This window comes from Lacerta agilis, chromosome 9 (assembly GCF_009819535.1).
Source record: "Lacerta agilis isolate rLacAgi1 chromosome 9, rLacAgi1.pri, whole genome shotgun sequence".
Taxonomy (NCBI): domain Eukaryota; kingdom Metazoa; phylum Chordata; class Lepidosauria; order Squamata; family Lacertidae; genus Lacerta; species Lacerta agilis.
This window is the reverse complement of record NC_046320.1, coordinates 17,680,061-17,701,875: the sequence shown is the minus strand read 5'-3', so window position 1 is coordinate 17,701,875 and position 21,815 is coordinate 17,680,061. Positions and strand designations below refer to the sequence as shown.

Here is a 21,815-nt window from a genome sequence, read left to right as displayed (position 1 = left end):
CCTTAGGGCAAGACTGCAAATGAAGAGATCGCTTTTGCATATCCAGTGTAGATATGCTCAGATGCCAGTTCATAGTGGAGAAAGCTAGAAAATTGTATTATTAGTAAACTATGCACTGATTTAGAAGAGGATATTACCTCTGATAAAAGGGGGATCGTGGTATATAATAATCATCATCATTCCGCATAGCCTTTGTAAATCACTACAGCCTTGAAAACGTGTTGTAAGAGACAGCAAGGCAGCCTAGAAGTATTTTAAATAAATAAATATGTAACATCAACACATTTCAAAATCTCTTTTACTTAATTTCTTGACCTGATATTCTCAAAAGTAAATTTTGATTCATTTAGCTTTAGGTACACGATTTAGCCTACCATAAGGTCTTCCTCTCCTGTACTGATATTCTGTTTGAATCAGATATAGAATATAATGGAAACCAATATATTTATGCTAAACTTGCTTGTGGCTTTTACCAGGACTGCAATATTTAAATGTAAGGGTTTAATAAACCCTGCTTATAAAGCCTCTCACATACCGGAGCAATGCTTTTTCTAAGACAGCCTTCTCCAGACTGATGCTCCAGATGTTTTAGACAACTATGACACCATCGGTCCTAGCTATCATGATCAGAGCTGTAGTCAAAACATCTGGGGGACACAAGTTTGGTGAAGGCTGCTTGATTTCTGGCTTTAGGAACACGTAACTTGTATACATACACAAAGTTTAATGACAGACTGAAATTTATGCTCCATCAACATTTCTGTAATCAGATTGCAGCTCTAGTTTTACCACCTGAATAGGTAAATTAGAAACATGCAAGGAAGAAATAAAAGTTAAAGCTACAGTGAATTCCCTTTTAAAGTGAGGAGGGATAGACTTAAATAATTTTGGTTATCTCTTCCACTTCAGCAGCAGTACAATCCAAGTAGACTATAGGCCCAAGATAATTGCTTCTGTGAATTCCAGTTAGTCACCTTCTTTCTTCCTTTTTGTTACTATTTAAACAGACTAACAATCCAGTCTGATACTTTGCCAAAACAAAAAGGAAGACCCAAGTATTTTTTTATTGTAAAGCAAGTGCATTTCAGAGTACAGAAGAACATTCAGGTATTTGACCAACACTGATAAAGCTGAAGTTTTTGATTGAAGAAAAGCCTTCAGAAGGTATAAAGATTTTCAGTCTTCCCAAGCATCTCCATACTTATTGACTTTAACTATAAAAGAAGAGGCCAGGAAAAGAGAAACATAGTAATGAAAATGAGAAGCAAGGTCAAGTCCAATGAACTACTGCACTAGCAAATGTTTAGAACAGGACAGAACCATGTGACAGCTGATCATGTGACCTGACAATTGGCTCAAGCCAACTGAAGATGATCAAAACAGTGCAAATTTCCACTGCCACCATTGTGAGATGAAATGTGCAAATAGCAATTCTGGACAGTTACTGTAGCTACGGTTTTCTCAGATTTTTAAGGGCATTATGGTCAGTACAAAACATCTATGTCACCATTATGGTACTGTAGCTATCCGTATATCACAGGATGCAGATGTAATTCTGTCAGAACATTTATTTACATGGTTGAGCTAAGCCAACACAGAAGACTACTGTCACTGTCAAGGTGACCACACAAGCTAGTGCAGCTGGGAAAGGGGTAGTGTTTTATCAATCCCAGTCAATTCACTAGTCAACTTCCTTCCACCATATCAGACTAAAAATTCCATCTTCCTTAACATTAACAATTGTGACTTCTTTTGAATTTATGCAGTTTCATATTATTATTTTCCTGCATGAAAATACAATGCCTGGATGTTCAAAAACTGACCTAGCAAAGTACACTGAAAGACAGAATAAACTCTTGTTCTTGCATAATGCATTTTCTTCTAAAGGAAAGGTAATTTCACTTCCATTTCATAGCTTTCCCTGTACAGTATTGTTTTTTATCCAAAAAACACAGTCTGGAGGTTGGTGCCAAGTGTAGTTTCCTTCCAGTAGAATAGTAAACAGAAAAAAACAATAGCATATCCTTCAGAGCTATACTCTGCATGCTTAAGTTAGTTTTTTAAAAAATTAATCCTGAGAAGCCTTTCCAAAAAACCTGGCTATGTTTCAACATCTGATCTTGATGTTATTCTGGCTTCTTAAGGGCCCACAGATCAGAAAGAGACCTGTAGGCTCACTCCTTTCAACAGAAAGGTTCCCTATCCTGATGCTCAACTAGTTTTCTCCTAATAGAAGAAATGAAATTTTCCTTGGCTACTGAATCACCAAACAAACTGGAGAGTTGCTGTAATTACATGCTATAGAGATTTCAAATAAAATTACATGGGTAAAAATTACACAACTTACTTGAAAACTGACCACCCATCAAAGAAAAATGATGGACATGAAAACAAAATGAATATTGCTTCTTGTTTACTCCTTAGAATATTGGGAGTCCCTAGCGAAAAGGCAAGATTAAACAGCAAATACTTAAGTTATTTAACAATTTACCATTTCTCTTTATTGGTTTTTCCTGTGAAGACTTTGACGGGAATTCTGACTTCTGTGTTATTCCTGCCTCATACATCTCTCTATTGCGACTCCTTAATTCATCATACGTGATTCCTTTTCTTTTTGGACGGTCTTCCAGAAACAAAGCAGGTTCTTAAAGGGGAAATCAATGGATAACAAACAATAAATGTAGATGGAAATGTCTATTTTAAGGGAATGCTTTTGTTTGAAGCAGTCCTCCTGACATTAACTGTGGAATAGTCAAAACAAAATAAAAAATAAAAAAATTCCTTCCAGTAGGACCTTAGAGACCAACTAAGTTTGTTCTTGGTATGAGCTTTCGTGTGCATGCACACTTCTTCAGATACTATTCATGTGGAATAGTCAAGTTTTAGAATTTTAGATGGCGCTTTACATACCATTATGTTTTGTGCACATTCAGATTGTCAAAAGTCATCCTCAAAGCACTGTGTTAGATGAGCCATGAATTAGATGAAGTGCCTATTGCTGTACTCTTCTTTGTTGTTGTCAGTTTATAAGCTTGGACTTACGTCAACAATGGCTTAGCATTACATACAAATATATCATCTATACCCAACCATTGTATGTGTGCCTGCCCCACCCAAAAGCGTGGATCGAAACTGAAAGCGCTCACAAGGCCAAGTGGCTCGTGTCGGCACATTTTTCAAAAGAGCACCCTTTTTCCAACTCTGCCTGGCAGCAGGCTATCTACAAAAGGTGCTCTCCTGTAGAGCAGCTGTTGCATAGAGAGGGGAGGGAAATTTAAAATGGTGAACCCAGATGAAACACTGGTGAAGGCCTGTAGCAAATCAAGTTGTCAGATTCGGGTATAAGAGCAAAAAACTAATGCATCTAGTAGCTGGTTCCCTCTGAAGTTTCCCTCGGGATCGCTGGCACTTCTGCAGTTTTATCTGCTAAAGGGACAGATTAGAGGTCTTGGGGCCAAAACAATATTAATCTGTTCTCAAAATTTAAATGGGTAAAGTTTGATTCCTGCATTGCAGGGGCTACAAGATCCTCAGAGTCCCTTCCAACTCTACAATTCTATGAAATCTGCTCTCTCCACCCCCACCCCCCCATGACCAGTATTCTCACTGGCAGGCATGTTTTCAGGAAACACATGATTGCCAGTATAACATGAGGCCCCAGCCTTTAAAAAGAACTAGAATGTTCAGTCTGAATAACACTGAATCCATTCCGATTTTTTTGATTAGAGAACAGCTCACTGTATTATAGAACTCAAGACAAACACTACCTTGAGGGAGACCATCTGTTATTCCAGAAGGAGAAGATTCATTCATGGTAGAACTAAAGGGGACTGGATCATCACTAGAGGGAAAGTCTGTCGCTCCATAATTATCAAGATGGTATTTGGAAGTATGCATTTGTGGTGCTGCTGCTGCTGCTGGAGTACTTTCAAAAGGTAAAGGCACATCTGAAGCGTCTGTTTTTTTAGAGTAATACCTGGAGAGACAAAAGACAGTTTTTCTAAATAATTGCACTTCAGTTCTTTTTTCAATACACACACACTATGATATAGTGGGTTCCTTTCACCCCATCCAGAATAATAAAAAATCTATTATAGTTGGGGCAAACTATTATTAGGATAAACTAACCAGTTATAGCAAAGGAAGAAGAGAATAAAGGAAGGGAAACAGGAGAAGAGCCTAGGATTAGGGGAGCAGAGGGGTTCACATCATTGTTATAGCAGGTGGTAATCTTTATTTAACATTGGGACTAAAAAAAAGTATCATTCTGTAGCTTCTGCTTCCTTTATTATAAAGACGAATTCTTCTTTGGAAAAATATTTAAAATTTCACATTAATTTCCTGCCTTAACCCAAGGCTCTCTGCTCTTTGACTTTTAACAGCCATTAAGTAGATGATTTTAAATTAAAGTGGTACACAGGATTCATTTTGTTTAACACAGGGACGGAGAATCATTTTCACACAGTATATGCCATATCTTCATCTCTTCCAACCTCTGCAGGCCAACACTGACAGGTGAGCAGGACCACACATTTGTCGATCAAGTGAGATCGTGCAAGGGTGGGAGGAGATAGTAACCAAGCAGGATTGAACCTCCACCCATCAACTGACATCACCTAATTGACAGGCAGGTCTTGTTTTGAAATACAGTCTTGCGGGTCAAACAGGCAATGATCAGTCCCTAGGCTGGTAGATTCCCACCCTTGATTTAACTGAATTTTTAACACTGCCGTAATCACCAAGATCTCCATTAAGATTTGCCTGATTTATTCAGAGCTCACAGTCTCAAACATGCCTTTTTGTTGCCCATAAAGTTTAGAAGCTTCTACACTGTAGAGATCCACACCATGCTTGTCTTGCTTCACATACCACATTTCAGGTTCCATGTGGCTTCCTGGAGATGCAGAGACTCATGGCGGAGGCATACACACAGCAACTAAATGCTTCTAAATGTTACCAGGCCAGATGCAGATCACTTACCAGAGAGGCAAACCCATCACAGAAAACAAACAATGTGGGCTCTGGCCCCCAAGTTGCAAGTTGGCTGCAAAACAGGACATCCACTGTCCATACTAATGAAAGGTTAATGTGGGTCCATCAGCTCAGCACACACAGCAGAGGGCCTTTATTTCACACTGCTGCCGCAAAAATCACAATATCAGTCTCAGTTAGAGGTAGGTAGCTGTGTTGGTCTGCCATAGTCAAAACAAAATAAAAATTTTAAAAAATTCCTTCCAGTCGCACCTTAGAGACCAACTTTGTTCTTGGTATGAGCTTTCGTGTGCATGCACACTTCTTCAGATACCATGCACACGAAAGCTCATACCAAGAACAAACTTAGTTGGTCTCTAAGGTGCTACTGGAAGGAATTTTTTAAAATTTTTATTTTGTTTTGAATATCAGTCTCATTTCGATTTATTGTGTTTAGCAAGCAGCCATTACACACATTAAAATAGTAATAACAGAAATACTGCTAATAATAGTGGTTTACATTTCTACTCCCCAACCTTTACATGATATATCATTTCCCATTCCCCCTTTAAGTTTTATTACATGAATTTGTAAGGCCTTGGAAAAAATCTGGATACAAATCACAGTATTAGATTAACACTTACACACAGTTCTGTGTCTTGTGTTAATGAACACTCTTAAATTTTCTCTACTGGATACCAGATCATTTTTTAATCCATTTTGCACATTCTATATGTTGTAACAACAGGAAATATAAGGACTGCTTTATTTGACCATGCCTGGCCAAGTGCTGAACTGCATGCATTTCCAGATTACACTGGGCAAGCACATCTAGGGGAATCTCTGCATTTATTTCTAACAAAGTATGTTTCCAGCTGTTATTTACAGAAATATAGGGTGGGGGGGGGAATGAACAATACCTGACGCGATCTCAAAGGCTTGGAGCAGGCATAGGCAAACTTGGTCCTCCAGATGTTTTGAGACTACAATTCCCATCATCCCTGACCACTGGTCCTGGTTAGCTAAGGATGATGGGAATTGTAGTCTCAAAACATCTGGAGGGCAGAGTTTGCCAATGCCTGGCTTGGAGGGAAGGTGTTACTCAACAGAACTACCCAGCTGTAAGCAGGCATGGCTACAGTGATCTGCATCAGCCATTGCCCACAAGAAGTAATTTATTTGAAATAAACAAGACGTATGCATACAGGCTGCAGGAATCAAATTTTATAAAGGTCGTATTTGGGTTTACTTGAAACATTTAAGTACAGAATGCACACAGCCTTGGCTAAGCATATTCCAAAATGAACTGCAAACCAGGTTTGTTCCTCATTTTTCCTTCAGAAAGGAAAATGACTTACCAAATTAAAGTTACACCTCTTCAGGGGGATGATCTAATAATAATGTAAATATATGGTCCAATCTGGGAACTCAAAATCTCTTCTCTCAGAGCCTCAACTGTGTCCCCTCCACCTCTTCTTACCCTGGGGGACCATAAAGTGTGTACTCAGTGTTAACTCTGAGTCATTTTTCACCAAACATACTGCATTTCTATGGATCTCTTAATCCTTCCTGTTTCCAGCAGCACTTCTTTTACCTTTTATCTTGCTGAATGATACGCTAGGTTTCCAAACTGAGTTTCACCGTGTTTCTTGGTAGCTAATCAGGAATTCTTCCGAGAGAGAAATAGAAAGTGACAGACAAGCTTCTGTGAACAATGGAGTCCACAATTGCTGTGGCAATTATGGCAGCCACAAGGGTGCACTAGGTGCATTCCAAGATGCCGTTTCAGTCCACCCAGAGCAACAATGAAAGCCCACAATCCTGACTGGCACCCTATCTCAACCAAGACAATGAATCCCCCCACCCTGCAGTGATGTTATGCTTTACAACACACCTTAGAAGCCTCTGCAGCATGCAGACAGATGCACAAGGGTGCATTAGGTGACAAATCCAATCCAAAGGTGTTCCCTGAGTGCAAGGAGTCTAAAAGCTATTGATTCCAATGTGTACATTATGGGCCCAGCCCACATGTCTTTTATCTTTTGCCAACATAGCTGTGGGCAAAGCACAGGAAAGGCAGCAGGCTATGCAGCAAAAATGAACACTGACGTAAATACATTAAATATTAAAATGTCGCCACACAAATGAAGCTACAAAAATTCAAGTGCATATAACCAGTGGCGTAGCGTGGGTTGCCAGCGACTGGGGCTGCACGGAGGGAGGGAAACAAGAGTACACATGCACATTCAACTGCCTAACAGTGTCCGTCTCACCCAGCAGATCACAGCCACAGAGATAAGAAGAGTTGTTCCGTTGTCTGGAGGGGTCACTTCCCGGTTAGCATGAAGCACATAGCCGTACTTACAACTTTGCGCTGGGGGAACTGCCCCTCCCCCAAAGCTACACCACTGCATATAACATCTGGAAGTCTACTTCCTTCCTCCTATACTTATTTCCCTCCTTATTATGCTTTCAAGACATTCCAGTTATTGAGGGCAGAGGAGAATCAAGCACTGAAGCCAGCAATGTCAGCTGATGGGCAGCAGGACAAGGTTTAATCCTGCACTGGCTGTGTGTCCTGTTCCTAGCAGGGAACAGGATCGCACAGCCAATGTAGCAGGAGTTAAAACTTTGCTCATCAGAGGATTAGCAGAGATTAAAGCCTTCTCTTGCAAGTGGCAGCAGAAGAGGTGGAGAGAAGAGTCTTCGCCCACCCACTGCTCTGCTGTTACCTGACCCCAGGAGAAGCAGCACTAGACAGAAGCACTTGAAGTGAGCCCCCAGTCTCATTTCAGCTGCACTTTTAAGCAGCTCACACACTTTTGCAAGCTGGCATTGCTGATGCTTGCAGGTGAACCATGCAAACTGTGATATTGAAGGCCGAGCAGAGGCTTGCAAAGCCTCCTCCCTTCAAGATCAGAGTCTTAAAGGGAAGTGGGAGGAGGCTAAATAAAAGCTTTTGCAGGTAGAACTTAAGCTTCACTGAAAAGTGCAGATTTTAAAAGAAATACCGTAAAAAAACTGTTTTATATGTTACCTAAAAAAGAGGTGCGACCTCAACATGGTTCACGCTTTGGATTAACTCTTGTAGAACAACTTTGAAATAACAGCTTTAAGATAAATTTGTGAGACTAAAGATGTTATATGACTAGCTTTACAATCAGTGTTTTTTGAATCAATGGAGAGTTGGACAAGGGAAGTCAATGTTCAAATATAATCAAGTTCTTCTTTATGTGAGTATTGAAACTGTTAAAATGAATTGGATTTGTGTGTACAGTAATCTGTATTTTCATTCTAATGCTATTGCAATGTACCGGTAATTGAACTTAAGCTTACCTGAAGATGTGTATGATTGATGTAAAGAATCTTTTTTTTTGTACTGTATTATTATTTCTACTTTCTTTTCCTTTTTTGTTATGTACTAAAAACGATTATTTTTATATATATATATATATATATATATATATATATATATATATATATGTGTGTGTATCTGTGTGTGTGTGTGTGTGTGTGTGTAAATAAAGAAATACTGTATTGGCCCGAATATAAGCTGCACCTTTAAAATTGGAGGGGGGGGGGAGAAAAAAAGAAAAGATACCCATATACTGTATAAGCCGCTCCATTCCTCGCTGTTCCTAGGTGCATACTTTGGGGGGGGCGCTGTGTTGCCAGCAGCCTTTCCCATTCCTTTCTCTCTCCCTTCCCGGCCTTGGGGGAGAGGATGGGGGATTACGTGTGGGGCAGGCGCCGCTTTGCTGCACCTGGCTGCCTACCGTAAGGTCACAAATATAAGCCGCGCTTTTACTTTTCACGGTCGGAATTTGGGGGGGAAAGTGAGGCTTATACTCAGGCCAATACAGTAATACAAGCAAAAGCAATCTGACCACAACTTTCCCCCTTCTCTTTCTCTTGCTATAACATAAGCAGAATGAGCAGTGTGACGTTTTTTCACTGTTTGTTCTATCCTTTTCAACCCGGCCCATCCAGGGTTAACGCAGACTCCAGATTGAACTGCCGGAACATTCCATGAGGGGCGGGGCGGCTGAATGTTTAAAGAGAATGGGCAGCCATTTTGTCAGTTGAGAGGGTGCTGGGGAGAGGGAGTGTGGGTTGGTTGAAAAAGAAGGTCTGTGAGAGTAGGTTTAGGTTAGGTAATTGTAAGGTTATCTATTATATGATTAACAAAGATATTACCACTGAAACTAAGCTTGTATGCAAAAAAAAAAAAAAAAAACCTTAATGCAACCATTATGATCTTAAGCAAATAAATTTCCGTCTTTAAAAGTGCCAGTCAGAAAGTCGTCTGTGTTATTTTCCAGCAAAAGTACATGAAACTCATTTGTGCGGACACTCATTAAAAAGACAAAACTTCCTTCAAGAGTGGAACTGTGAGGGTGTGTCTTTGAGGTGCACTGTGAGGGCGAAATAGGCAGACAGACCCAGGGTGTCAGTTACCTCAGGGAAGAGGTGAGCCTTTACATGAGGGGATTTCTAGGTGCTACATAGTGACTGAACCCCTCATACTGTGGACACAAGGGATAGTCTCATATTTTGCCTAGAGTTTAAAAGGGTACCTGGCCACGTCGGTGCTGGAAAGGGACTCTCTTTTATTTAAAGAGAGAAAGGTTTACATAAAGGCTAAAGGGATAAGTGGGAGTTTAGTTTTACCTAAGAAAGCCCTGTTAGTTCTTTTAATACATGAGAAGACAAAGTGGTAAGACGAAAGGAAGGGTCCTTCGTTATATCACAAGCAACCTAATTTGAAGCAATCTGAAGGGCTACCAATTTCAACGAGAGAGTTAGGGACTTCCTTAACCCCTCTCCCCTTTAAAATCATTAGACCTCTGAAGTGCTTAACTTTGGTTGGTTCGTGCTCAAACAATTTCTACTTTCCTTCTCTCTGTGTGTTGCTGGAGGGGGGAAATGAACACCAGTGCTCATGAGTGCTTCAAGTTTTAATACTTAAAGTGAACTTACTTTCCAGAAATTCAGAATTTTGAGCAAATAAAAATTACTTACTCAGGTTGAATAGGTTTGTTTTTCCTCAGAGCTTCTCCCAGTGGTGAATTCTCTAGTCTTTTAAGCTTCTCTTGGCATGCCTTCATATAAGAAAACTTTCCACCAATGTAGCCACAAAAGCCAGCAACTTATTATAAAGAAAACCAAAGACTGATATAAGACATCTGATGCTCTGTCACTTTAAGAAAAATACAGGTATATTTAAATATAATATATATATATATAAACATACACAAACCCAAACAAAGCTTCAGCTTAGCACTGAAAAAAGAAAGTTCTTAAGTCTACAGTTTTTATCTCTTCTGTTTCCATGGCAACAAAACAAAGGCCTTAAAAAGTGGTCAGGGTAAGAAAGTCATCACCAAATAGTTGTCAATTTAAAAAGAACAGGGAAAGCTGTCAATTTCTTATTAGCAAATACTCAGTATTTTTCAACTGCTGGCCAGAAGGGCAGAGTGGATAAAAATCTATTATTTAATTTTTATAAAAATATATCAGATTTTTTTAATTTAAATTTGATTTTTTTATATAAATTGGATTTTTAAAATAAAATGCTTTTTGAGGAAAAATCTTTCTAAAGTTAGTTTTCTATTTAAGTTACATTATAGTCCAAAGGCTATTCATCAGAAAATAAGGATACATATGCTATAATGTTATTGTTTTAGTTAAATAAATTGTTTAAATTGTTATTAAAGGAATGATTATTTTTCCTCTTTCCAATAAAGTACTGCAGAAAAGTTGTCCAAATATAAACAGTTAACTTATTAAAGCTCACAATAATTTCATAATTATCTGTCTATGTCTTTCTAATAGTATAACCAAATCAGTAGTATTTGATATAAGTGTAGAAACTACTCTGAAAATTTATTATTCCAAAAATGAAACCTTCATCTGGTTGTAAATAAAAAGATTATATTAACAAGAATGAGTCTTTTTGTAAAAAAAAAAAAGATTTAAATCAAATCTACCCTTTAGCAGGGTGACAATTACTTCTGAGGAGCTATTATAAAACCAGGGAGAGTTACTTCTGAGTAGAGATGGTTAAGAATGTGCCATAGGTTTCCTTTGAAGCAAAACCTGCTCCAACTCCATCAATAATTTGTTTTGATCTGTATCTTTGCAAGAGGTGTGCTTTCCTTTACTTTCCAAAACCACATGCTACTTGTCTCTACTTTCATCTCCAGTGAAAGCTTCAATTCCTGCAAAATAAATATTTCCTGTGGTATGTGCACAGTTGTTACACATTAACTACAATAAATTTAGAGACCTTTGCTTAGTGGCTCTCTAAAAAACTTTTGTGGGGGGCAAGGAAACCCTTCTTTGCCAGGACTCAAAGCATCATTTCAAGATGCCCAAGACTTCCTCTCACCATGTCCATCGCACAGCTCTGAAAAGCACAGAGCCTTTTTCATGAAATATGGTGGCGAACCTAAATCTCAGTTGTGAGTAGGATGGTCAGTGAAAAGGACAACAGGACTCCTGCATCTTTAATGGTTGTGCAGAAAAGGAATTAAGCAGGTGTAGCTTGTCTTGACAGGTATCCCTACTAAAATTCTCTCGTCCATAAAACTATTAAATATGCAGCAGTCCTGTCTGTTTTTCCAACTGTGAGCCTTTAACTACAGCTACAAAGTAGTGAAGGGTTAATACTTACATAAAACTTTTGGTAGAGAGCCAAACTTTGAATGTGTTGTAAGAATTCCTACAAATAAAAAAAATAAACGTAAGGCGCAGTAACCATACAAAAATATGAACTGAAACCTGACCTGATAAATGCGTAACCATGAATCGACTCAAGGCACTTTGGGTTTCAATGATTGGTTTAGGTTTTTTTCCAACTATACATGTGACCTGAAGGGAACAGTGAAGACCACTAGAAAGCTGTCGTGCATCAGTTTGAAAATAGTTTTCTAATATTACAATTAAATGCTTTGATTAAAGAAGTTGGGAGACTCCACTTCAACAGCATGGAGAGAGAGCGAAAGAGAGTGTGCTTGTGTGTTTGCGCGCGTGTGTGTGTGTATAACAATTCCATTCTTCGCCAGATTTTAACGTAAGGAAGGAGCTAGATATGGAGATGGCTCCATTCATTTCCACAAAAGCAGAAGATCCATGCATGCAAAGGAATGTTCAATATTGAATCAGGACAGGAGTTTCTAATAGTATTCAGGCATATCATAGCCCAAATGAGCTACATGTTGCAAGTGACTTGAAACATTCTACATACTAAATCAAAGCATAAAGTAACGTATATTTTTTTTAAACCATTTCCTTCTTTAAAAACTATAGAATCCTGAACCATGGTATAAATTATAGTCTTCCATAAATGCCCAAGTCTTTCTTTGGAACTATTTCTGTTGACTATTTCTGAAGAACACTGAGTAGCTCAAGTTTCCCCTTATAAGTCTATTATTTTGCAGTTGTCGATGTATGATCTGTGTTTTCAAACACTGGCTCTGTAAGCACATGATGTTAATCCAGGGTTGGATAATATTTTTTTTCAGCTTGGGAGCCACATTCTGCCATGGGAAACCTTTTGGGGTCTGCAGACAAAGGGTGGGCACAGTCAGGGGCCAAAGTGGGTCAAGTAATGGGTGCAACTCTTTCCTTTGTATGGTAGGCTACATTCAATAGCTTTCCCCCCACCCCAAATTAATTCATATATATAATTAATTCATATATATTATACTGTATATTAAAAATACTTCAAAATAGCAGACATCCATATTCAGTCAAAGTTGCTTGAAACTTGCCTTTTTTAATTAGTAATTGGGTGACAAGCATGCCAACAGCAGAAAAAGGCAGCGCTGTGAGTGGGAATAGAAGAAAACATGTATTTATATGTAGAACAGAATTGAATATATTTTCCAGAACAAAAACAAATTGTAAGCAAATTAGGGAGAAACTCCCCTTGAGTGCAATAGGACTTCCTTCTCAGCAGACATGCTTATGATTTGTACGGCACAGAATCCTTTCTAAAGTACACGCTGCCAGAAAAAAAAGCTTTGGGTTTTCTTTCATTTTAAGAGAAAGTGCAGCTCAGAACAAATGTGTTTACAGTCGTACCTTGGTTCTCGAACACCTTGTGACTTGAACGTTTTGGCTCCCGAACACTGTAAACCTGGAAGTGAGTGTTCTGGTGTGCAAATGTTTTTCAGAAGCTGAATTTCCAACACGGCTACTGCAGCTTCCAATTGAGTGCAGGGAACTCCTGCAGCCAATTGGAAGCCATGCCTTGGTTTTTGAAAGTCGAACGGACTTCCGGAATGGATTCAGTTCGAGAACCAAGGTACGACTGTATTAGGAAACATAGAACCCCTCAAATATGCTGGCATCATACTTTTTAGAATAAAAATAAACAGCATACAGCCTAAGGCATACTTTAGAAACCCTCCCATTTATTTGCTTTCAATTAAGAAGAGCTGCAAGCCCTCGGAGATAAATGTAAAATGATTCCTTCCTGCCAAAGAACTATTATATCTAGATTTCAGTATTTTATTTTATTTTTATTAGCTTTCACAGCATCAAAGATCTATTGAGAAATGTAAACCGAATATTATCCTGGGTCAGGGGTTGCAGGAATTAGTACCCTATCCACCAGTATGCACGCCAGCACAATTGCAATGGCAACAGTCACAGTTGCTAGAAACAGCAAAATGGTACTCAGCAAAGCAACTGGGCAGCAACATTTCTACAGAGGCAATATCCCAGCAAACTCAGTAATGGGATAGAATACTGGATGTTAAGAAACCAGAGTTCAAATTCCTCCCCAGCCAGGAAGCTTACTAAATGACTTTGGGTCAGTCACTCTTTCTCTCTTAGGGTTATTTTAAGGATAAACTGAGTAATCTTAATTTGTATTCAACTTCTTTTTAAAAATGTGGGATACAAGTACAGTCGTACCTTGGATCCTGAACGCTTTGTGAGTCGAACATTTTGGCTCTCGGAATGCCACAAACCTGGAAGTGAGTGTTTCAGTTTGCAAACATTATTTGGAACCCAAACGTCCAACATGGCTTCCGATTGGCTGCAGGAGCATCCCGCAGCCAATCGGAAGACGCGCCTTTGTTTCCAAACATTTTGAAAGTCAAACGGACTTCCGGAACAGATTCCGTTGGACTTCCAAGGTACCACTGTATGATCTACAAATAAGATGTGAAAAGTGTACTTTAGGATGCCACAGAGAATAAAATCTGATATTACCTGGAGAATTCCGTCCCAATGTCCTCTTGAGATACTGAGCACAAGCAATCCCAGGACATATCTATCAGATTGTGCCTGCTTGGCATCAAAGTGTATTGATGCATCCTTTAAACACTTCATTCACCTGAGTGGCTTTGGCTATTAACACGTTGTGTTATGTCATTTTTCTAGGAATTTGTGGCTCATTAAAGAGTAGCTTGTGTTTGGAGAGCTGTTTGCAGTTTCTCTCACAAGACTTAGTAGATAGCATGAATTTCCCCAAGTGAGTTAACTTTTTATTTACAGATGTGGACAGCTATTATTTGGCACATTGTTTGGCAAAACAACAGACATGAAAAAGTAAACATTATTTATTTGGAGCATTTCACTTACATCTGTACCAGAGGCTCTCCGTATTGCATTCTTCGAAGACTCTCTTTTCATCCTCTGTGGGTACATAGGAATGGCTAAACTGGCCCTTTAATAGAAAAATACCAAACATAGTGTGTGACATACACTAGCAATACTGCCAAATGGTAAATACAAGCATTTACTACCATTTTTACCAAGTGTACACAATACACATTATTTTAGAAAAACGAAAACCAAGTGAGAATATCCCTTTGTTTACCCACAATAGGTGACTGGAGCATAGGAGTCTAACATTTCCTCTTCACTCTTGCATTGTTGTTCTTTTAGACACACTTGCATATGTTTTACCTATGTACCCAAATATATACAACTACCAATGTTGTGTTGATCTATTTCAATTGCTTCTTTTTTATTTGCTCATTGCAAAAGCTAAAAGTCTGTAAATTTTGATAATAAACCTGATTTGCAATCGGGGTTGAATAATTTCAATTACAACTGTATATATGTGTGTGTATTCATATCTGTAACTCTAGATAACATGAGATAAAGTGCATCTCATGAAGTGAACTGTAATAGAATTATTAGTATTTAAGGTGCCATTTGTTTGTGTTGTGTAGTAAAAGGCAGCTTAAAAATGGTAGAGTCTCAAATCAGCTTGTAATACAACACAGGGCCTAATGCCCCAAGAAAATGAGTATGACATCTGGTTTGACATAACTCTGGACCATGGTCCTAGAGATGTTTTGAACATCAATTTATATGTTATGAGAACCGTTCTAAGAGTTGATGTGCATGCCTACGGTCCTAATAACACTTGTACAAAGTTTGTAACAATAAAATTCTCTCCAATAAGGATTGGAAACTCTGTACATTTTCCATCTTTTATGCAGAGAAAAGTCAACATGGTGAACAGTTAAGTGTTGGACTAGGCTCTGGAACACTAGGGTTCAGATCACTACTTACCCATGAAACCCACTGAGTGACATTGAGTAATCAGAATAAGATCTATTACTTGATTATTGATGCAAACCTCTATCTTCAGCACATTGTATTTTATTTTATTGCTAGGGCTGGGAGCTGGTATGCAAGTAAAGACTCTTCCGATTTTGAATTTTGGGGTCTTCAAAAAAATAATAATCTTGACAACATTGTGGGTATCAGGAATATGGCAACCCTAAAGCTCAACAATTGTGGTGGTTTCCTTATATTGTATTTTATTTTACTGCTAGGGCTACGGGCTGGTGCAAATAATTATTCTTCTGATTCTGAATTTTGGGGTCTTCCTAAAAAGATGCTCGACAACTTTGCAGGCATCAGGAATATGGCAACCCTAGGCAAAAAAGCTCAACCATTGTGGTTTCCTTACATTGTATTTTATTTTATTGCTAGGTTGGTGCAAATAAAGCTTGACCACTTTGCAAGCATCAGGAATAAGGCAATCCTAGGCAAAAGGGCTATGTTTCTTAAAATATTATTAAATATTAAATATTATTTTATTGCTAGGGGTTGGTGCAAGTAAATATTCTTCCACTTCTGAATTTTGGGGTCTTCCTAAAAAAAAAAAAAAAAGCTTGACAACTTCTTGCAAGAATATGGCAATATGGAATATTTCTAAAAAACGAAAAGCTGGACAATTGTGGTGGTTTCCTTACATTGTATTTTATTGCTAGGGCTGGTGTGCAAAAAAGCTCGATCACTTTGCGGGCGTTCGGAAAGTGACGTTTTTTGAAAGATGGCGACCCTAGGCTAGAAGGGCACTAAGCGGCAGAGCGTACCTGGCGAGGGCCTCCGGGGTCGGGTCTGTGGGCCCCACCGCGCACTTGCCCGGGGGGCTCCATGTGGGGTGGGAAGGGGCCCCTCAGGTGCGCGGCGGCGGCGGCAAACGAAACGGCGGCTCCTACTGACCGAGAAACGAGGGAGCAGGAGGGGAGCGCGCAGAAACAGAGAGACCGGAAGCGCGGTTTCAACCCACCGGAAGGGCACGGAGGACGCCCGTTCCCATAGAGGACGGGACGCCTAGAGGGGAAACCCGGAAGCCGGAGGAACGGGGGTCGGATGAGGAGGACACGGGGAAAGATGCAGCCTCCGAGGGCGGCCCTAGGTAAAGGAGGTCTCGCTTCCCGCCCGGGGCCCGGGGCCCCTCGACCCCCTCCGCCAGTAGGGAGGACGCGGCTTCCGCGCTGGCCGTGGAAACGGAACCCCGGGTCCATTCTGAGGAAAATAGGGGCCGGTATGGGGGAGAAAGAGAAGAGAGGCAGCGGATACGTTAATATGTAGTAGATATTTCACCAAATTTCTTGTGCTATTTTTGTGATATACAAATGACATGAGAAAACTTGGTATACAAGTTATTTGTATAACGTTATTCTTGTTTATAAAACCCAATTAAAAACAAAACAAAACAAAACACCGTGGCTCCCAAAGGGTGCGGTAGCAGGAGAGGATCCAAGAACAAACAAACGAGACATTTCAGTGTAGTGTAGTATAGTATCGAAATATTGGTTTCTGTGCAGAATATGGATGTTTTGGGAATCGTTACTATTTTTCTATAAGCTGCACATTTGCTGGATGACCCTCGATCGTGTTATAAAGTAGCTGTGTTGTCTGCGTTTGCTTTCCAGTGTATTTGGAAATCGGTCCGTTAACGAACTGTGAGAAAGGCTACGAAATGAAAGTGGAGGCAATAAATACCCGTTTGCGTTGTGACACACACAAAAACCCAATAAAAACAAATCAGGGCGTTGCGAGCAATTTTTTATTCTGAAAGTGTGGCCCAGGGGGGGGGGGCCACCGACTATTTCTCATACGTGTTTAGTTTGAGCTTAAGCAAAAATGAATAAAAGATTTAAGAGTTTTTTGAGGTTGCAGTCCTACACAAGGTTACCTCAGAGAGTGCTCCAGTCAGCGCTGACTTGAGTAACATTTTGACTTGGTAGAGCTGCATTTTAACAACTTGCTGTTTTTGCAGTATTAGGAGTCCCGCAGCACTTTTTAAAGGGAATGGTGCCCTTGCACATGTGCAGAGTGCCATAGTCTCTCTGGAAAAAAAAACCCAACTCCATAATTCCTCTGCACATCTGTGGACAAGCAAAGCGCTTCTGTGTATGAGGGCTTAGGTATGATTTTTACCTCTCACTAAGAAATAAACCACAACATGTGCATGGGCATAGCCAAGGGGGGGGCAGCTGCCCCCCAATCAAATAAATCAATGCAAATACTTACTGGTAACTGAGGTTCTGCACCCCCTTAACATGAAGCCTGCCCCCCAACATAAATCCTGGCTACACAAGACCATGTGAAATATTTTTTTGAATTCATGTATTGTCTACACCTTCTGTGGGTTAAACCACTGAGCCTAGGGCTTGCCGATCAGAAGGTCGGCGGTTCGAATGCCTGGGACGGGGTGAGGTCCTGTTGTTCGGTCCCAGCTCCTGTCAACCTAGCAGTTTGAAAGCACACAGTGCAAGTAGATAAAAAGGTACCGCTCCGGCAGGAAGGTAAACGGCGTTTCCATGCGCTGCTCTGGTTTGCCAGAAGCAGCTTAGTCATGCTGGCCACATGACCCAGAAGCTGTACGTCGGCTCCCTCAGCCAGTAAAGCGAGATGAACGCTGCAACCCCAGAGTCATCTGCGACTGGACCTAATGGTCAGGGGTCCCTTTACCTTTACATACCTGTTGCCAAAAAAAACCCTAGACACACAAAAACTTTTTAGAGGTGAGGAAAACTTCTGGCTACAATGTTATCTGAAGAAGTGTACATGCACACAAAAGCTTATACCAAGAACAAACTTAGTTGGTCTCTAAGGTGCTACTGGACAAATTTTTATTTTTTATTTTTATTTTATATTTCGACTGCGTCAGGCCAACACAGCTATCTACCTGAATCTTGTAATTGGGCAGTTAGAAGGCATGTCAAAAAAGAAAAGCATTTACTTATTCTATTTTTTATGTAATAATGCTTGAGCAGTGGGTTCTCTTACACTGTGGTGGTTTTAGCTGAGCTTACTTCAAAATAAACATGTTTCACACAGGTCATAAGTGGGGCCTAACATTCACATCTTTTCTAGTACTGTATGTGCAGAGTCATCTGGAAAATCATAGCATGGTTAGGTGGAGCTCAAGTACCATGAAGCTATTATTATTATTATTCCAACTGAAAGCAGCTAGAAACTGCATCACACTTGCTCGTTCAACACAGGGCACATTAACGGAGTCGGAACAGGGTCAAGGCAGAGTTTCAGAGGGCTAGGACTGGCAAATTTGCAATGAGGTCAACTTTTTAGGAAACAACCTGACTACACATCAGCTGTTGACCCCTCTGATTTTTCACTGAGGCTCTGAAACATGACCCACTTTTGACTACACACTTGCTTCCAGCCCTTTTATCATGGATTCCTGAAACACTGGTTTTGCCTGTGCACATGCTTCTTGCCCACTTGGGACTGGAAGCCAGCTCTCCCTAGTCCCATAACCCAACCGTCTTGTGGCTAAGACTTGTGAAGGCCTGAAACGAACTTCCACAGGTTCGATATAATGCAGACAAGGACAAGGTAGGTCAAGGAAATGAGACAATCTACTGACTACAAATCACGCCACCTATGTGGATCAGAGTCACATACATCCTAGAATACATTTATTCATTGTATAGATGAAGGATACCATCAGATTACTATCGCAAGCCAACCGGAGAGGCCCCACCCCAAATCTCGGCTTCCCCATCCAACCTGCGCACAAGCAGGCAAAGACTACACCTGCATGTAAGTGGCGTCTGCTTCTCCCACTTCAATCCTCTCCTGGTCCTGGGAGACAGTGGAGCAGGAGAGGTGGAGGCAGGAGGAGGAGGTGTAGAAGCCCTTGACTCTACACCTGCCTGACTTCTCTCTCCTGCGCCTGTTCTTCACTCTCCAATCCTGCAGCTTATCCTGCCACTGGCTCTCATCTCCCAGCTGTCCCAGGTTTCCCCAGATCACTGATCCCTTCTTCCAAGACAAATTCTCTGTGCTCCCTCTGCAGTGTTCAGCTAGTCCCTGACAATGGCAGAGCCCACAAGTGCCATGAACATTAGTGTGGGTCAGGAGCAGGGTGGATTTGATTTAAATCAGACTGATTTAAATCACAATTTAAATCACTAGTCAGTAAGGCTTTATTTAAATCACAGTTTTCTACATAAAGACTAATTCTTGCTGGTATAACTTTAATATGCAAGTAGATGAAGATTTTTAGAATAACAACTTTTCATATTTAGTTTTTTATCCCCAGTTTAATAGGTTAATCATTCATATTTGGGCAACCTTTCTGTTGTACTTAGGAAGGAGAAAAATAATCATTACCTTAATACTAACAATTTAAATAGATTTATTAGATCCATTCCACTCCAAACAATCAGAAAAATATTGTTTGTATTCTGTTCACTGAACTTCTTGAAACTTAACACTGAAGGGGTTGATTCTGTATTCATAGGTTTGTAGAACAATAGGATTAAGGTCTTTTTCTCAACTCTGTTCATGTTATAACATTTTTGCTGTGAAGAAGAGGCATGTGATCTCTGCTGAGTCAAATTCAGTTTTGAGAACTGCAAAAGTAAACCAAGCACCTGTGATAATATCTTGTAGGCAGAGAAACTGCCCAATAATCTTACAAAAACCTCTGGAAGAGCATAAATGACATTGTGACTGGATTAATGGAATTTATTTACCAAAAAATTAGACATATACAGCCTTATTCTACATAATTAAAAAACTATTCTTTATTTCATGATTGAATAACCTTTGGTTGGTAATATATTTTCCTCAAAAAGCATTTTATTTAAAAAAAAAATCCGATTTAAATAAAAAAAAAATCCGATTTACATAAAAAAATCTGACTTTATTATTATCATTTTTTAATGATTGATTTTTATCCACCCTGGTCAGGAGGAAGACAGCTTAGAGCAGATGAAGAAAAAGGAAACAGTAGAGACAGATAGCACAGAGAAACGCACAAGAACTCAGCATCACTGGCTGAAGCTGGTACCCGCTGTGCTGCTACTAGGCTACCAGCCAAGGGAAGGCTAGATGGCACAGGACATGGAAACAGCCCTGAAGATCACCCAGCTCCTGTTACAGTTGCCTTAGCCATTGATGAAAATGTCTGGAGCGAGAACTGCTGCCAACCCGGCTGCTTTTCCTGCTCACCCCCATCGCTACCCTCCCAATTTGAGCCAAGTGACCTAGAGGACTGCTCACCCTCCTTTCTGCTCCCATCTTGCAACTTGCGGCCCTACCCATCCCATCGTGGTAACAAGCAGCTGATCAACCAAACTGGCTCCTCTTTGCAATTTCTTATGGGGATTGGGGGCTGCTTGGGAAAGATGGCTCTTATATATTTTGTGCACATGGTGCTGTGCAGAAGGAGGGGCACCCCCAGCCAAGTACACGTGCAGAAAGCGCAAATGGTTTTTCCTCTTCTGAATGAAACCCCACCCCCACCCCCACCCCAGTCTGGCAGCCAGCCCATATAGCTCCCCAAATTCCCCGAGACAAAACTAAGATATAGAAACAGCAAAAGGCGTACAGGTACTGTTATGTTGACTCCGAGTATATTTCAGGTACAAAAGCTGAAAGCGACAAGGCTTTGGTAAAAGTGCATGATTGCGAAAATCATATGGGTCCATTAATCCTGCAGGTTGTAGAACTCTGGCTGTAAGGCTTGAATGTATAAGTGGATTTGTCCCTACAAGTGACTGACATCTAGCTTGGGATTCCACCCTTGGCATGGCATGTTCACGATCAGGACAGCAGCAGTACATTCTGTGCTCAGCTTACTCCATTGTCCAAGTCACACTATTGGCAAAACAACAGCCCATTCCACCCTTGAGCAAGCTGTGTTGATTCTGAGTTCCACAGTGCACCCCACCCAATAAAAAATGTGAAAAAGAAAGACCCAATCTTATGTTATTATGTTATATATCCCTCTTGGCATCCTGTATTTTGGCTGCTGCCTCTGGGTAATGTAATGCAAGGGGGACACTTAACTGCTCCATAATATATTTCATTTTAAAATGTCGATCTGGTCACTGTGGGGGCAGCTGCCTCCTGTGGCCTTTGTGGTGAATACAATAGGCATGCTGTTCTAAGACCAAGACACCACATAGTAGGATTCAGATCACTCACGAGGCAACCAAATTAGTACACTGGTTATGACTGCCAGATTTTCCTGATTTACAAGCGCCAAGGTTTTCTCCACAGCAATTGAAAAGCTCTCCTTTCAGGATTTTTTTTGTGAAGAC

At 40.2% G+C, this 21,815-nt stretch overlaps 1 protein-coding gene across 1 annotated transcript; it reads right to left on the bottom strand.

Annotated features, from left to right (window-relative positions):
• Positions 1-280: 280 nt before the first annotated feature.
• Positions 281-16,487, bottom strand: OCIAD1 (OCIA domain containing 1). Its single transcript, XM_033160263.1, has 8 exons — positions 16,323-16,487; positions 14,569-14,653; positions 12,747-12,800; positions 11,648-11,695; positions 9,994-10,120; positions 3,768-3,976; positions 2,492-2,644; positions 281-1,214 (listed from the first exon to the last, which is right to left on the bottom strand). The coding sequence occupies exons 1-8, from the start codon at positions 16,383-16,385 to the stop codon at positions 1,177-1,179; spliced, it is 777 nt and encodes a 258-aa protein (XP_033016154.1). The 5' UTR covers positions 16,386-16,487; the 3' UTR covers positions 281-1,176.
• Between the last annotated feature and the right edge of the window lie 5,328 nt (positions 16,488-21,815).

Coding starts and splice junctions, on each gene's coding strand:
- OCIAD1 (XM_033160263.1), bottom strand. CDS start 16,385: ATGGAGCCCCCCGGGCAAGTGCGCGGTGGGGCCCACAGACCCGACCCC. Junction 14,654..16,322: donor ACCCCGGAGGCCCTCGCCAG/GTACGCTCTGCC, acceptor TTTCTATTAAAG/GGCCAGTTTAGCCATTCCTA. Junction 1,215..2,491: donor AAAACCAATAAAGAGAAATG/GTAAATTGTTAA, acceptor CTTCTTTTATAG/TTAAAGTCAATAAGTATGGA.